The 17,759-nt window shown below is 39.2% G+C and overlaps 1 protein-coding gene across 1 annotated transcript; it reads left to right on the top strand.

Annotated features, from left to right (window-relative positions):
- The first annotated feature begins 5,470 nt into the window (after positions 1–5,470).
- LOC129241900 (uncharacterized) lies at positions 5,471–17,380 on the top strand. The gene is made up of 4 exons (XM_054878449.1): positions 5,471–5,516; positions 7,875–7,914; positions 8,293–8,359; positions 17,018–17,380. Exons 1-4 carry the CDS (start codon positions 5,471–5,473, stop codon positions 17,378–17,380), a joined length of 516 nt encoding a protein of 171 aa, XP_054734424.1.
- The last annotated feature ends 379 nt before the right edge of the window (positions 17,381–17,759 follow it).

Raw genomic sequence — 17,759 nt, 5'->3', positions numbered from 1 at the left:
ATACTTTCGAAATATCGAAAAAACAAAAATCGATTTTTTGAAAATTCTTACAGCAGAAGGTGAAGAAAATCCTTAAGCGTAATTATTAAAATGAGAATTTTTTTGTCATATGGTGAATTAAGTACGAAGCTAAAAATGTGCTCTAATTGTTGCGGCCTAATTGTTGAATCATTAATAACTAATTTTGTAAAAGCGAAAAATTCGATGGTCACAAAAGTGGTCAAAAACCTTTAAGAGTTTGAAATTAAATGGCAATCAACCACTGGAAGGGGGTCGGACACTATTGTAAAAACGCTAGTGGATTAACGCCCACCAATATTGGGTTGGCAACTAAGTAATTGTGTATTTCACTCATACGACGGGTACCTTTTATATTTCGGGATTTGGCAACCCTGGTGTTGCAATCTGGCAACTGACAGCTGTATCGCAAAGTTTGACATTTTTTGGCTTTTACATACTCAGAACGTTTTGAAATACCAGCGCTATTTGTGTTGTTTACAGTAACTTAAAAGATTCATCTCGGTCCAAAAATGGAATTAAATCGTGAAAATTTTCGTGCGATTATTTTTTACAACATTCGACGTGGATTAACTCAGCAACATTGCATGGATGAACTTAATTCATTTTTTGGCGATGAAGCTCCATCAAAGACCAGTATTTATCGATGGTATGGTGAATTCAATCGTGGTCGTAGTTCACTCCAAGACGAATTTCGTGAAGGTCGTCCAAAATCAGTTGTTGTTCCGAAAACCATTGATGCTGTGCGCGAACTGATATTGCAAGATCGTCATGTGACCTATCGTGAGATTGAGACAATCTTAGGCATTAGTGGGACCAGCATACATCCAATATTGCATAAACATTTGACTGTCAAAAAAATTTGTTCGCGTTGGATCCCACACAATTTGTCAATCGCTCAAAACAAGGCTCGTGTCGATTGGTCGAAGGAAATGCTCAAAAAATACGATCACAGGTGATGAATCATGGATTTATGCGTATGAGCCCGAAAGTAAACAGCAGTCGACTGTATGGGTGTTTCAAGATGAGCCAAATCCAACAAAAGTTGTTCGCGCACGAAGCACTTCCAAGCAAATGGTCGCCTGATTTTTTCGGAAAAACTGGACATGTCGCAACCGTACCACTAGAACAACGCAGAACAGTAAATTCTGAGAGGTACACAACCATTTGTTTGCCAGTTATCTTCCAAGAAATTAGGAAATCCAATCGCCAAAGACGGATCACTCTTCACCAGGACAATGCGAGCTCTCACACATCGGCTCAAACAACTGCATTTTTGAGCACCCAAAACATCAAATTAATGGGTCATCCGCCATATAGTCCTGACTTGGCACCGAATGACTTCTTTTTATTCCCGTACGTAAAAAACAAACTGAGAGGTCAACGTTTTTCGACACCTGAAGAAGCGGTTGCGGCATTCAGAATGCATGTTTTGGAGGTACCTCATTCAGAGTGGCAAAAGTGCTTCGACAATTAGTTCAAACGCATGCAAAAGTGTATAGATCTTCATGGAGAATATTTTGAAAAACAATAAAGTGATTTTCGATGATTAAAATTTGTTTTTGTTCTCTAATCCCGACATATAAAGGGCACCCGATGGCTTCAGTTGAATTTTTAGGTTTGTAGTACAAATGTAAAACACGTTTAGTTATTTGACAGTTGGCAATTCAGCTGTCAATCAGTAAAGTAAGTTTTTTGATCGGTTGCGTAGTTTTCGTTTGGCGTTCGTTGAAAAATGGAAAATCAAAAGGAACATTTTCGTTTTTTTTTATTTCCGGGAAGGGAAAACCGCATCGCAAGCTCATAAAAAGTGATGAAAAGAGAGGCAGTGTAAAAATTGGTTTGCCAAATTTCGTTCTGGTGATTTTTCACTGAAAGATGAAAAACGCTCTGGTCGTCCAGTTGAAGTTGATGACGCCCTAATCAAAGCAGTAATCGATTCGGATTGTCACAGTACAATACGTGAGATTGCAGAGAAGCTTTATGTATCACATACATGCATTGAAAATCACTTAAAACGACTTGGCTATGTTCGGCTCGATGCATGGGTTCCTTACGAACTGAAAGAAACGCAATTAACGCAACGCATTAACAACTGCGATTTGCTAAAGAAACGTAATGAAAATTATCAATTTCTAAAACGTCTGATAATTGGCGATGAAAACTGGGTTATTTACAACAATAGCAACCGAAAAAGATCTTGGAGCAGGTCAGGTGAACCAACTCAAACAACATCAAAAACTAATATTCATCAAGAGAAGGTTTTGCTATCAGTTTGGTGGGATTACAAAGGAATTGTCTAATTTGAACTCTTGCCGCCCAACTGAACGATTAATTCTGATGTCTACATTGAACAACTAACGAAATTAAACAATGCAGTTGAAGAAAAGCGGCCCGAATTGACAAATCGGAAAGGTATTGTATTCCATCATGACAATGCAAGGCCACACACATCTTTGGTCAGTTTTGGAGCTTGGTTGGGATGTTTTGCCACATCCACCGTATAGTCCTGACCTTGCACCAACTGATTACTTTTTGTTTCGATCTTTACAAAACTCCTTGAATGGTAAACATTTCAATAATGATGACGATGTCAAATCGTACCCGATTCAGTTTTTTGCTAATAAAAACCAGAAGTTTTATGAACGTGAGATTATGATGCAGCCCGAAAGATGGCAAAAAGTCTGTGATCAAACTGGGCAATACATTACAGAATAAAGTTATTTAGTTCCATGAAAAAATTGTGTTTGATTTTCTAAAAAAAATCCGCAATTACTTAGTTGCCAACCCAATAATTGACTCCTTTGGATGCTTGGTCGGGTTGCTCCGTCTATTTGTGGCGTGGGTCTTCATGTTGTGGAGGAACCTACTCCGAACAGTAAATCATTTTTAAGAGTAGCTTTTTTTTACGTTGGCGTTAATGTTAATTACTTTATTTTTAGAATTCGCTTTTAATTTGAATACAATACTTGTAGTACTTAATAAAAGTCAGAGCAGTGGTTGAAAAACTATTTTTCGTTTTTGTAGCGAACAATTTTTGTTCGGCGTATTCCTTGTATAGGCTTCTCGTTGGCTTAAAAAATGCTCAAATCGAGGCGGTAATTTTTGAGTAAAGTTCCTTCGTAGAAATTTTCTCCATATGTATATATGTATGTGTGTAGATATAAAAAGCTTCGCCGAAGTTTCTACTTCTTACTTATTCGGGTGATGCATATTTAGCACGCCGCTAGCAGACGCAGGTGATGCACATTAATACTTGCCTTTGTGGTGGTTGATTACCGCCTCATTACCGCGGCCAGTCTGTAAAATAGCATCCGATGTATCAACACAAAAACAATAATAAAAATGAAGTAGAAAGCAAAAAAGTAGATAATGGGTTAGCACAGTGATGGGTGGATTTACTGATTAAACAATTCACTTATATTCTATACATGTTTATATATATATGCATACATACCTACATAGGAGAGTGTGCCTGTTACTCTCCTTATCATCCACTAGTGTTTTAGTAAAATATTTGATTAAATGCTTTTTTTGTATATATAAATGTGTGAATATAATAAAATTTGTATACCCGCGCGCACTTGTTGCCAAGGGTATTATAATTTTGTTCACATAGCGGCTGTATGTAATAGCACAAAAGAATCGAGATAGGTATAAACAAACATATACCAAACTGGGTAATAATCACATAATTCTAAAAGATCTTAATCTTAGTGATATTAATTGGTTTCGGCCTCATTATTCCTTGGGTCCCATCCCGGTTAACGTATCTAAGTTCTTCGAGACATATTTTATGGAAGTTTAAATTCCTCTTAAGTTTCAATTTAATACAATCACTTCTATCCGGTTTACCACTCGAGTTTTACGAATTTGGAGCGAAATATGCTCTGTATTGTACTCTGTTTTGTATTGTGTCGTGTGCGCTATTGTCGTTTTGTATTGTGACGCCCAGATAATTAGACGATTGTACGTTCTCGAAGCGGTAAGTGTCAATTACCATGCGTTCTGGCTGTCTTCTCTCCCCCTTGCGTGAAATCTTCAGGTATTTGGTTTTCTCTGCATAGATTTTGAGTTGTGGTCTCAGCACCTTTTTGGATGCTGAGAAAAAGTTCGGCCAGGTATTTTTTATTTCACGCATTTATCGCGATCTCCCCGTCATATGCAATGGTTTTTTTTGTTTTTTTTTTTGCGGTGAGATTGGGTTAAAAATGCCTTAGCACCATATACATAGTAACCGTCGCTACTACGTGTGTAGTGATTCCACAAAAATATCTTTCCTCTTCTCTTGGATTTTTCTCTCCACCCTGGGACTGCTTCCGCATTGCTTCGAGGTAGAGGGCCAAGACGGCGTCCTAAGAAGTACACTTACTTACTCACCCTGTGTCCAGGGCCGCCTGTTTTGAGAAACCTATGCTCAATGCTCTTCAGCATAAGTTTCCATTTCACGCTTTTCCACGAAACGTGCGACGGCACTCCATTTTTCTTCGTCTATCATCATTTTCTCGATTATTATATTGGTGTATATACAGGGTTGGCCATATTAAACTGACCCATTGAGTAACCCTATAACTTTTTACTGTAATTTGAAATCTAAGGTTTACGTCAACAAGCCAAAGACACTAGGCGCACTTAAGGCCAATATCCGACGGGAAATAGCCGCCATATCGGCCGAGACGCTGGCCAAAACTATGGAAAACGCCGAAAAACGGGCACATTACGCTATACGAGCTAAGGGCGACCACTTGCGCGATATCATATTCAAAAAGTGATGTAAACGAATCTCCTTGAACTAAATTAAATGTTTTTCACAATGAAACACAAAAAAATGTTTCTTTTTCCATATTTTTTTAATAATCACATGGGTCAGTTTAATATGGCCAACCCTGTACACCAATAGTTCGTTGCAGAGCTGTTCTCCCTATGTTTCACCTCTCACATTTAAAGAAGGTATGCTCCGCATCATCAAAGTCTCCATATATGCAGTTTGGTACGTTCACTTTTCGCCATGTCCAGACAAAAACTGTGTGAGGTAATAGTTAACCTCACGGTGCTTTCTTTTAACCCACTTTTTTAGATCGGGTATTAGTCTCGCTGTCCATCTACCGTACCGTTTAGAGCTCCATCTTGCCTACCAAAGTGTGAGCGTTTGAGTTCTAATATCGGTGAAGCATGGTACTGGGATTCCTGTGATTTTTACCTCCCATCTCCGTTTGCGCTCTTGTGCTAGAATATCTATAGGCATGGTTCCGCTAATAACTAAAACCGCTGCTTCATAATGTTCTGTATGAAGACGCCACTCCGAGAGCGCAGGTGCGTTGGCTGCAATGGTTAGCCCTGAGTGGGCCTGACCTATCGAGATTGTCAAATTTTACTTCACCACCAATTGCATAATGCAGTAGCAAATTGGAAATGGTTATAAGGAGAGTCCCTTTGTTTAACTCCACAGGAAATGCCGAATAGAAGTGAGACGTGTTCACCCTGTCATAGCCAAATTGGTAAGTTTGCTGCTGGTGACCAGTTTTGCGAACACTTCAGGGATTTTACAGCGGTGGACGCTGTCGAACGCTTGTTTGGAAGCTATGAACAGAAGATGCATGTCTGTGTTGCGATAGTAACAATTTACAACGATTATAATTATTAACATTTTTTGTATGTACATATGTAACACATGGGCTGAAAAGTTCCGGGCCTAACCAAGAAAACACGTTTTTTTTTGGTTCAAAATGAGCTTTATTCATCAACGTAATTTCAATCAAGAACAACGCAATCACTCCAGTGCCACTCCAACATTTCAATACCACTTTTGTAGAACGATTTATATTGTGCCTCAAAATAGGCCACAGTTCCAACGATAACCAATACCCCTTCATTCGAGCAAAATTTCTTAACGGTGAATATTTTTTTAGGTCTACGAACAGCCATTAGTGACTGGCAGCCAAATCTGGCGCATACGGTGGGTATGGGAGCAAATCGAAGTTCAATTCAAGTAGTTTTGTCCTTGTTTGGATCGACTTGTGGCACGGTGCATTGTCTTGTTTTTGGTCAACAGGGGGTAAACGCGGCACCCGCTTTGAACAGAGCTTTGTCACAGTCAAATGCTCATGAAATATAAAGCCAACAGATTCTTTTGATATCTTTACGATGTTAGCTAACTCACGCAACTTCACTTTTCGTTCACTCAAAACGAATTTGTGGATTATTTTCATGTTTTCTGGTGTTATCGCTTCATTTTGACGTCCACTGCGTTGTGCATCATCGATGTCTCTACGACCACGTTTGAAGTCAGTACACCATCGTTTTATTGTTTTTCTCATCAAGCGGAGTCCCCATAACACTTTTCAAGCCACTGCTTCTCTTAAGCGGTACTTTTTCCCATCAAGAAGCAGTGTAAAATTAAAACACGAAATTCTTTTTGATCTCCTGCTTTGAAAATAACAAAAGTAGCGTCGCTCTTACCAAAATAACTCACGAACTAATGAATAGGATATTATGAATGATTTTAACAGCTGTCTCTTTAAGGTTAGTATTAGCTGAAAAAGAGTCGAATGCAATAAAACGAGTGCCATCTATGTGTTACGTTCGGGACTTTTCAGCCCATATGTTATGTACAGGGTGGGCCATATAGCGTTTGCTTTTTGAAACACCTATTTTTTTGAGAATGGCAACACAAATGACATGTCAAATGTGTTCATAATTTACTTAAAGGTTTGAAATTTACGAAATGGGACGCTATACGCTTGAACAAAATTGGGAAATATTGAAAACATATTTCCAAGTTGGTGAGTCTTCTTCTTCTTCCGCGGTTACAGTAAATGGCAAGCGTTACCGTGACATGCTCAACGAGTTTTTGTTTCCAAAAATTGAAGAGGATGACATGGACGACATTTGGTTTCAACAGGACGGTGCAACTTGTCACACTGCCAAAGTTACACTTGAACTTTTGGCTACCGTTTTTGAAAACCTAATAATCAGCCGAAATTCCGTTATCAATTGGCCGCCTCGGAGCTGTGATTTAAACTATTTTTTGTGGGGAGCCGTTAAGGACAAATGCTATGTGAACCATCCAGAGACGATTGATGCTTTAAAACACGAAATCGAAGTTGCCATTCATGAAATTGGAGCCCAAACAATCGAAAATGTGCTTAAAAATTGGGTTGATCGAATGGCCTACTATAAAGCCAGTCGTGGCAGTCATTTGAACGATATTATTTTTCATTCATAAAAGACAATGTTCGATCTTTAAAATAAAAAAAAAGTTTGAAAAAATATTGATTAGTTTTTTTTTTAAAGCCGATTCAAAAAGCAAATTTTACATGGCCCACCCTATATATAAATTTCGGCGCGTACTGAATTTAGAACTTCCTTACTTGTCTCATAGCGCATTGGATCACTGATTCTAGTTTTTGGTTTGCTCTGTACATACATACATATACAAATGTATGTGCTACTTATTATCATTGCAGCTCGTTGTGTTGTTAATGTGATTATAGCTTATCAGCATGACCGAATTCGTATATTGAGCTGATGCTGCTCTTCATTGCTCGTCAAAAATTATAGATGACATCAATGGGCCGCTTTTATTGCCCAATCTTTATGTTGTTGCTATTGCGGCTACTACATAATATTGCCTTTGAACTTTACGATGGTCATGGGCATGAGTATTATGCATTACATTTACCTTGAACATTTTCTATCTGCTTGCCTTTAAAAAATATTTCTCTTATAGCAGCTTTACACAGATGTAGCCGGCATGCAAATATGTCAGTATGTACTTATGTACGCTTTCATACATACATACATATGTATGTGTAGTACGAAAAATAAATGTTATCATAAAATAATATTTTCTACAGCTCAGCTCAGCTCGCCACAGCAGCAGCAACAGTTGCCATCGTAAGAATTAAATAGTTTGAAGTGTCAGTTGTCGCGTCTATCCGCAACGATAACGGTCGAATTTTGTAACCTTTTCTGGCGTTTAGACGTTTGTTTTGTTGGTGTGTCAATGTATGAATTTAGATGCTATAGAAAATGTGTAAGGCGATTATTGGCTCTCCGATTAGTGTCTTTGCCGATTAGTGTCGTTTTTCATTATACAATTCAGCCAAAAATGGGATAATTGTCTGTTATAACTTCGCAAACCGCTCCGAATTGTGGCATTTATGCAATAAAGAAATAATAGTAATAATAAAAATAGTAATAGTAATAAGGAGCTGTAACAGTAAAATATTGGCATTAGTAATAATAAAGAAATATTAAGCAAATTAATCAAAGGCATTGTGTGAAGAGGGTTTTTAATTCAAATACAATCAAAAAACCCTACATAAGTGATTCTAAAAAGGTAAACAACTAATTCTCGTTATTTGTGTACTAATTCATAATCCAAAACATTGTTTTCATCAAATGTGCCCGAGACCGCGAGCTCTTTTGTGTTATCAGCAATGCAAAGGAAATTATTGAAATTTTGGCGCTTTGGAGTTATACATTTTTCTACTCAAAACGCGACACGATTTCCTGCTTCTATGACATTAATGCCGGTTTTAAGTTTGCTTACTGCCGCGATAGTCTATGAGTTTTCGACTTGTCTTTATGCTTAAAGCAGGGCGTAATAGCCTAGAAAGACGCGTTTAACGACTTCATTCGGAATCATTTCAGGAATTAAGTGCCATTAATGTGGATTTTCCTGTAAGCACAAAGACGGCGATCTGGTGACTGACGTACAGAGCAATCTTAAACTATGGAGGGAACACTTCTCGAACCTGTTAAACAGTGACAGCTGCGCATGTCGTAGAGAATGTGAAGATCCCGATACCCCAATCGATGACGACGGAATTGTAGTTCCGTTACCCGACCATGACGAGGTGAGAATAGCAATATCACGGCTAAAGAACAACAAAGCCGCGGGCGCCGACGGACTGCCGGCTGAGCTATTCAAACATGGCGGCGAGGAGCTGGTAAGGTGCATGCATCAGCTCCTATGCAAAATATGGTCGGATGAAAGCATGCCTGCCGATTGGAATTTAAGTGTGCTCTGCCCAATCCATAAGAAGGGCGACCCTGCAATTTGTGCCAATTACCGCGGGATTAGTCTTCTAAATATCGCCTATAAGGTTCTAGCGAGCGTATTGTGTGAAAGGCTGAAGCCCACCGTCAACCAACTGATTGGACCTTATCAGTGTGGCTTCAGACCTGGAAAGTCTACCATCGACCAAATATTCTCAATACGCCAAATCTTGGAAAAGACCCATGAAAGGAGAATCGACACACACCACCTTTTCGTCGACTTCAAAGCTGCATTCGACAGTACGGAAAGGAGTTACCTGTATGCCGCGATGTCTGAATTTGGTATCCCCGCAAAACTAATACGGCTATGTAAGATGACGTTGCTCAACACCAGTAGCGCCGTCAGAATTGGGAAGGACCTCTCCGAGCCGTTTGATACCAAACGAGGTTTCAGACAGGGTGACTCGCTGTCGTGTGACTTCTTTAACCTGATGTTGGAGAGCATCGTACGAGCCGCAGAACTTAATCGCTCAGGCACAATATTTTATAAGAGCGTACAATTGTTGGCGTATGCCGATGATATCGATATCATCGGCCTTAATAACCGCGCTGTTAGTTCTGCCTTCTCCAAACTGGATAAAGAGGCAAAGCGAATGGGTTTGGTGGTGAACGAGGACAAAACGAAGTACCTCCTGTCTTCAAACAAACAGTCGGCGCACTCACGTATCGGCTCCCACGTCACTGTAGACAGTTATAATTTCGAGGTTGTAAAAGACTTCGTTTATTTAGGAACCAGCATTAACACCTATAACAATGTCAGCCTTGAAATCCAACGTAGAATCTCTCTTGCCAACAAGTGCTACTTTGGACTAAGTAGGCAACTGAGCAGTAAAGTCCTCTCTCGACGAACAAAACTAACACTCTACAAGACTCTCATCATGCCCGCCCTGACGTATGGCGCAGAAGCTTGGACGATGACAACATCCGATGAAGCGACGCTTGGAGTGTTTGAGAGAAAGATTCTGCGTAAGATTTTTGGACCTTTGCACGTTGGCAACGGCGAATATCGTAGACGATGGAACGCTGAGCTGTATGAGCTTTACGACGACATAGACATAGCGCAGCGAATAAAGATCCAGCGGCTTCGTTGGCTGGGTCATGTCGTCCGAATGGATACAAACGCTTCGGCTCTGAAAGTATTCGATGCGGTACCAGCTGGTGGTAGTAGAGGAAGAGGAAGGCCTCCTCTGCGTTGGAAAGATCAGGTGGAGAAGGACTTGGCTTCACTTGGTGTGTCCAATTGGCGCCGGTTAGCACGAGAAAGAAACGACTGGCGCGCTTTGTTAAACTCGGCCAAAATCGCGTTTTGAAGACGGAACTAGACGAAGAACTAACACTGGAAGTAGAGTCAATATGGGAAGCCAAGATTGTCAAAATAATGCTACCAACTTGCAACGCGAAAACAACTGACTTTATTTTAACACTCCTAAGGAAGGAATACAAAATATTGGTTGGTGTAGTGTCGGAACATTGGCTCACTCCTTATCACACAGCTAAAATTGGATTGGTGCAGTACCCCACATATGACTTATGCGAAGAAGAAAGTGGCACGTTAGAACACTTCCTTTGCCACTGTCCTGCTCTAAGCAGCACCCGTTACAATAGCCTGGGATCGCCATTTCATCTCTGAAAGTAATCGCTGACAAAAGTTGAAACTGTTAATTAAAACTCGACAAGATATTTATTATGAACTTGTTTAACACGACTACAACAACACTGGTAACGCCCGTAGTGTTATGTGAGATCTATTCAGATCAGCTAGGTACTCCTATCTCTAACCTAACCTAACTGCCCCGGTAATCCAGATTAACGCCCCCGTCTGTCTATGCTATAAAATGAATCGCCATGTATTTATTCTATAAATAATAAAATAATACTCTATAACCCACTATGAAACTATTAGGTATTACTCAACCATAGTTCCAGCTATTAGTTTTATGATTTTTGCATCCGACCTGTTAAAGAGCATTTAGTGACATTTAGTGAGTTACGTGGAAAGCAACAACACAAAACATCTTGTTTGTTTAAGTGAAAAGCGCAAAACTATAATTGCATGATACCTGGTTAGTAGTGTTGTAAAGCAAACAAAAGATGCTATTGTTAATGAAAAGTACCTGGAAAGTACTCGGGAAGTTCCACTTAAACACCGAACTGCTGGATACACACATACGACCGAAGCACATCTACTATACAAAGCAATAGTAGGGGGTCAATTCTCGGTATGTGTTAACGTGAAATGAAAAGTTTTTTTTTCATATTCATTACACTCTCAATTCGCCTTCCGTGAAAAGAAATGTCAAACTATTTTCACATGAAAATAATAAAGAGAAATGAAATTGAATTTTTCCACTTTTTCAGTTCATACTTGATTCTTGTTGTGTGTTCAAGTGAAAATAAATAATAATAAATATTTTCATATGAGAATTTTCTTTGCACTGCCAATTTTTATGTGAAAAAATGGAGAAGGAGGTCCGTGGCAAGCGCGAAAGTGTAAATCAAATTAAATCAGTTTTTAATAAATTGGCTTCAAAAAACATGGATGTCGCGAATGATAATGTAGAATTTTTTACTATTGGATGAAATATATATAAAAGGTGATTTTTTAAGAGCTATAGGAAAGTTTTTCAAACAAACACACGTAAAATTCAGAAAAATGCATAAAATTTTTATTTAAATCGATAGTACAGTCCATATAATTTAATGTTTGAAGATTATTTCATGCAAATGTTGACCGCGACTGCGCTTCAAATGGTCCATCCGCTTAGTCCAATTTTGGCACACTCCTTCCAATGTTTCGGCCGGTATCTCACATATAAACGCTTTAATGTTGTCTTCCAATGCGTTAATTGAAGCAGGCTTGTCTGAATAGACATGAGCTTTAACATAGCCCCACAAAAAATAATCTAGAGGCGTTATATCACACGATCTGGGTGGCCAATTGACAGGTCCCGAACGTGAAATAAAATGTTCACCGAACTCGCCTCTCAACAAGTCCATTGTTACGCGTGCTGTGTGGCATGTGGCACCGTCTTGCTGAAACCACATGTCATGCAAGTCAAGCTCTTGCATTTTGGGCAAAAAAAAAGTTGGATGACATTTCACGGTAGCGCTCACCATTCACAGTTACGTTACGATTCGCAGCATATTTGAAGAAGTACGGTCCAATGATACCTCCAGCCCATAAACCGCCCCAAACTGTGACCTTTTCTGGATACAATGGTAGCTCTTGCAATTCTTCTGGCTGATCTTCACTCCAAAATCGACAATTCTGCTTATTTACGTACCCATTGATTCAAAAAGAGCTTAGTCGCTGAACACAATTTTTCGATAAAAAAGTGGATCTTCGACCAACTTTCCAAGAGCCCATTCACCAAAAATCCTGCGTTGCGGTAGGTCGTTCGGCTTCAATTCTTGCACCAGCTGCCTTCACACTGACAGCGACCATCATCTACTGTGTTGAGTGGTGTGACCACTAAAACAATCCCTCCTCTTCTTCTGGGGAGACTCCCTTCCCGGACTACTTTCTGTATTACTTCGGGAAGCCCCAGAACGGTATCCATAAAAAGGACCAATTCTATTCGATTTCTTGTGCCTCTACGTCAAGCAGTACGTCATTGCAAATCAATGAATCAAGTGTCTGTGGTTGTTGTCAGCCCGTCAATTGCGGTCAGTCTCCACTACACTGCTGCTAATGGCGATTCTGCGTCTAGTGCTGCTACTATTGATTGCTGCCGTGCCTTGTGCTCCCAATCCATATGGCGGAGACGCATTACGATTTTTGCTGCGAAAGCTCGAACTGAATCTCATTTCCCGTTGGTTGAACGTATATCTCTCGTGAGGGGGCTTAAGGCTATTTGTTGCTCCAAAACTCTACCTAGCACATCTCTTTTTTCTTTAAAGCGGTCACAGTATAAAATGACGTGTTACGCATTCTCTACCGTGTTGGGGCAGTCTGGATAGAAACGCGTGTCTGCCAGCTTAAACCGATGCAGGTATTCTTGGAAATAGTCATATTCGCATAGCAATTGGGTGAGGTAGTAGTCTACGTCCCCGTGTTTTCTTGTAAGTCACTCATCGATGCACGGAATGAATTTGTATATCCAGCGCCCGTTTTGAGACAGCTCTCAACGCTGCTGCCATCGACTAATAGTAAGCGCCCGTTCTGAGGCTTTTTGATCCGTTGTTGGCCGAACCTCCTGCTTGCTGTAAAGTCGGCTAATTTTTTCTGCCAGCAGATCCAAAGGCGGCTTTTCTGCAATGCCTCAAATTGCGTCGTTCGATACGGTTCAATACGCGCAAGCTACTCGCAGCGCGCTTCGCCTAAGTGCTTTGCTCGTTTTGGCCGCTGCCCATGTTGACTGGGAACCACTGTATGCATCGTTGTATGATTAATATTTAAGATTAATATCTTTTACCAAAGAAAAAGAACTTATTTGAAGTATTTTTATTTCAAGCTTAAATATTTTAGTACCTTTAATAAATAGTTTTGAGCAAATGTGGCATATGAATAGACGTTTTTGTTAAAAATGAATAGAAGAAAACCGAATATGGATAAACTTTATAATTGAATGTTGAGTTAAAGGCTATTTGCAAATGTTGTATTCTGCAATGTTCAAATTATCATGATTTGAAATAGTAGTAGGGGAACCAGCACGTCCTTCAGGTTCTTCAAAGTACTCTAAATAAAGCACATCGCATTTCACTCTCGCCCGAATTAAAAAACTGTGCTAGAATCAAACCAGCGTTGATTATAAGTCCTGTCTTTTGCGGAGTATAAAAAAGAGTTATTTTCTTTGACAAACACCGACACCTGAATTTGTTGACTTTGACGTGTGCGCCACATTGTAACGGTCTTTAGGAGTTATCGCTGTTACACTGATTGCTTTAATTAGCCACCGCTGTAAAAACGCAAATGATTTCGTTCTCCTTCACTAAAGCTTTCTTCCAGAGTTTTGCAAGCTCTGGAACGTTGCCTCACGTAAGAGTTATGTACAGTACTACCGAAGTGAGCATTGATAATGATAGTCTGCATGAAGTAGTCTGCATTGCATATTTTTGGAATATCCACCCTTTCGATAATAGCAAATCTGCTTAATTTATTTCAATGGACCCGAAAATGTAATGAGTGCTCCATCTATGAGCCTGGGAATGGGTATTTCTCCATAAATTTTAATTTAAGAGCAGGAAACTCTTGGTGTTTGGGAAACTTAACACAGGAACTTTATACCAAATTTTCAACAAAAAAGACCTGAAAATTATAAAATCAGAAAAAACAAATTGTTTCAATATCCCAAACACTATGAGCAGGATAACTTGACACGTAATCGTTCATACTTGTAAAGCATCCTCCTCGTTTGAAACTTCGTTATTCCCGTTCAGTAGGCTGCAGGAATGTAAATCAATGCGAATTTTTACATAAATGTATATAAGCCAACATTTGTTAAAAAAATCATAGCATTAATTTTCAAAAAGTACTCCCTCAATTTTAGTACTAGTTTTTTGCTCCACAATATTGAAATATTTTCTAGCACTCTGCGCTAATCGAATTTATCAAATTTTCCTCTTTACTATTAAAATTTTGAAAGCAAAAGGAAAATTGTTTCTAAAAATTGCAGGTAAAACAAAGATAAAAATGTTTGTCCTCTAATTTTTATACTCGCACTTACGAGTACGGTTCAATAAGTACCAATGTTTGATAACAGAGAGCGTTCCTGAGGAAATTTGGTGTTAGCATCGTGTGCTGCCATCTATCAAACGACGACAAAACAAATTTCAGACTGATTGATAGGTTAGTTTGGATTTGGCAGCTATTCGAGTAAGATGGGTTTCTTGATTTTCGCTAATATGGAAAAGGAGTAGAATCGTTCGGTAATTCGCTTTTTGTTTTTGGATGGGGAAAAACGCGAGGAGATAAAAGCGGTGTTGGATGCTGTCTATGGGGATGCTTCGCCATATATGACCACTGTTAGATGTGGGTTCAAGGAATTTAAACGTGGGCGAATATCCGTTTTTGAAGAGGAGAGACCAGGATGCCCGGAAGACGTAGATGACGAGAAAATCATTCAAAAAAGCAGACGACATGATTATCGCTGATCGACGAATGAAAGTGCGTGAAGTAACAGAGGCCATAGTTGTCTCAACCCAAGGCGCATTAATTCAAGGTGGTGGTACTAGACCAATAACTATTATTTGTACGTTTGATTGCCAAACCAAAGTATTGACAAATTAGAAAACAAGGAATGAATTTATCTTCTTTCATTCTGAGCTGTCATGGACATGGCGAAAGAAAGAAACTAATCGATTGATTTACCGATGCCACCTTTAATAGATTCGGCTTGTCTCGACCGGAACGGCAATTAATATTTTACATGACAAGTTGGCGATGAAAAAATTGTCGGCCCGATGGGGGCCGGGATTGCTCACGGGGGACAACAAACGGATGCGGCTGTTAATTTCGAAGCAGTGTTTGAAGCAATTTAAGAGAGATCCGAAGAATTTATGCGTCGAGTTGATGAGACCTGGATTAATTATTACACACCAGAAACTAAGCAAACAATCAAAACAGTGGATTTCTCCCGGTGAATCTGCTCCAAAGAGGGAAAGGCGACGATTTTTTGGTAAGCGAACGGCGTCAGTGGACGTGACAGTGAGTTATAAGACTGCTTTTAAAAAAAATTGAACGAGACAAGGCTGCATTTGGAAAAAAAGTAGGTGCTGTGCCATCACTACAACACACTAGCACATTCGTGCTGCGTTGCCGGCACCGAACTGCAGGAATTGTGTTATGAATTGCTGCTGCACCCCCCGTGTCACCTGATCTGGCTCCCTGATCTCGACTTTTTCTTGTTCCCTAACATGAGGATATGGCTCGCGGGAAAAAATTTAGTTCAAACGCGGAAGTCATCGTCGTGACAGAGGCGTATTTTGGAGTGCTCGAGTAATTCTATTTTTAAGAGGGGTTAAAAAATGGGCGGAGTGTTGGGAGAAGTGTCTCTCTAAAAGGGGACTATGTTGAAAAATAGAAAACAATTTTTTGAAAAAAAGATGTCTTCATTTTTAACACGGGTACTTATTGAACCCCCCTTGTATGTTTGCTGTCATATATATTGTAGTATGTATGTATAAAATAAACCAATTATGATAAGGCTATAATAGGAGTGATGATGTATAATTTTTTAAATTTTTTTAGGCTGCCGCCGTAGCCGAATGGGTTGGTGCGTGATTACCATTCGGAATTCACAGAGAGAACGTTGGTTCGAATCTAGGTGAAACACCAAAATTAAGAAAAACATTTTTCTAATAGCGGTCGCCCCTCGGCAGGCAATGGCAAACCTCCGAGTGTATTCCTGCCATGAAAAAGTTCCTCATAAAAATATCTCCGTTCGGAGTCGGCTTAAAACTGTAGGTCCCTCCATTTGTGGAACAACATCAAGACGCACACTACAAATAGTAGGAGGAGCTCGGCCAAATACCCAAAAAGGGTGTACGCGCCAATTATATATATTATATATATATATATAATATATATATATATATATATGTATATGAAAGTTTAAATAAGCCAATTATGTCAGGGAATAATAGGATGATGTATAATTTTTTAAACGCTCTTATTTGTATAAAAAAATTTTCGATAGACCTAGGAGCCAAATGGCCACAGCGAAAGAAAAAAAAATTCAGATAATTTACCGATACCACCTTTAATAAATTCGCCTTGAATTAAATATATTTGAAAATTGATTGAAACGTTCTGAAGTTATAAAGGATTGAAGTCAGAACGAAGAAGTGCCCCAGTTTATTTATGTATAGATATTATTTGCTTGGCTAGGAATTTAGGAAAGTAGATAATACCATAATTAATTAGTTAATACATATTTTCCAATTATTTATGTATGCCCTAAAAGCTAACACTATTTATTTTTCTGAATTACTCCAGCCTAGCAACCCCTGTGAAGCGCATTTAATTGCGGCCACCGCCGAAATCGAAGCGCTGAAGCAAGCTCTCCTCGGAAAGCATAATCAAATTGTTGCCATGGAAGCGGCATGCATGCAGGAAACCGAGCGTCAAGTCGAATTGGAGGATAGTGTCATTGCGTGGCAAGACAAATACGATCGTTTGTATGAATCGCATAAGCGCGTGCAAAAGGTGAATCAGAGCTTGGAGGACAAGCTGTTGAAATTGGTGGATCGGAACACTGGCGAGAAAGCGCAATTGACCAGCGATGTGGCTACACTGAGTGTACGCTTAGCACAGGCGAATTTCAACATAGCCAAACTGCAGCGGGAAATTGTGAGTTGAGCATTTTTTAACTTATTAATTATAATTGTTTTAGATGCGAAATGACGAAACCCGAAGTTTTTGTTTTTATAAACTCGAATAAAAAAAATGCTTTCAAAATTCTGTAGAGTGCGGTACATTAAGCTCGAAGTAAGCATTTAAATCCCCCATAAGCAAGAAGCGGTCGGGAATGTCGTCCTAGATACTTAAGGGCATTATTACTTGGGTCATTTTTGTTTGATTTGATTTTATATGGCGTAATGTCCAAAACGTAAACGTTTTCGAAATATACGATTTTGAAAATAATTAAACAAAAAAAATGATTTCTTCAAAAGCTTAACCATTTTCGAAATATTCGATTGATTGAAATAAAGATGATTTAAAAAATATTAAATTTGTG

The sequence above is a fragment of the Anastrepha obliqua genome, chromosome 3 (genome assembly GCF_027943255.1).
Source record: "Anastrepha obliqua isolate idAnaObli1 chromosome 3, idAnaObli1_1.0, whole genome shotgun sequence".
NCBI classification, from domain to species: domain Eukaryota; kingdom Metazoa; phylum Arthropoda; class Insecta; order Diptera; family Tephritidae; genus Anastrepha; species Anastrepha obliqua.
The sequence above is the reverse complement of the archived record's forward strand: the minus strand, read 5'-3'. Positions and strand labels throughout refer to the sequence as shown.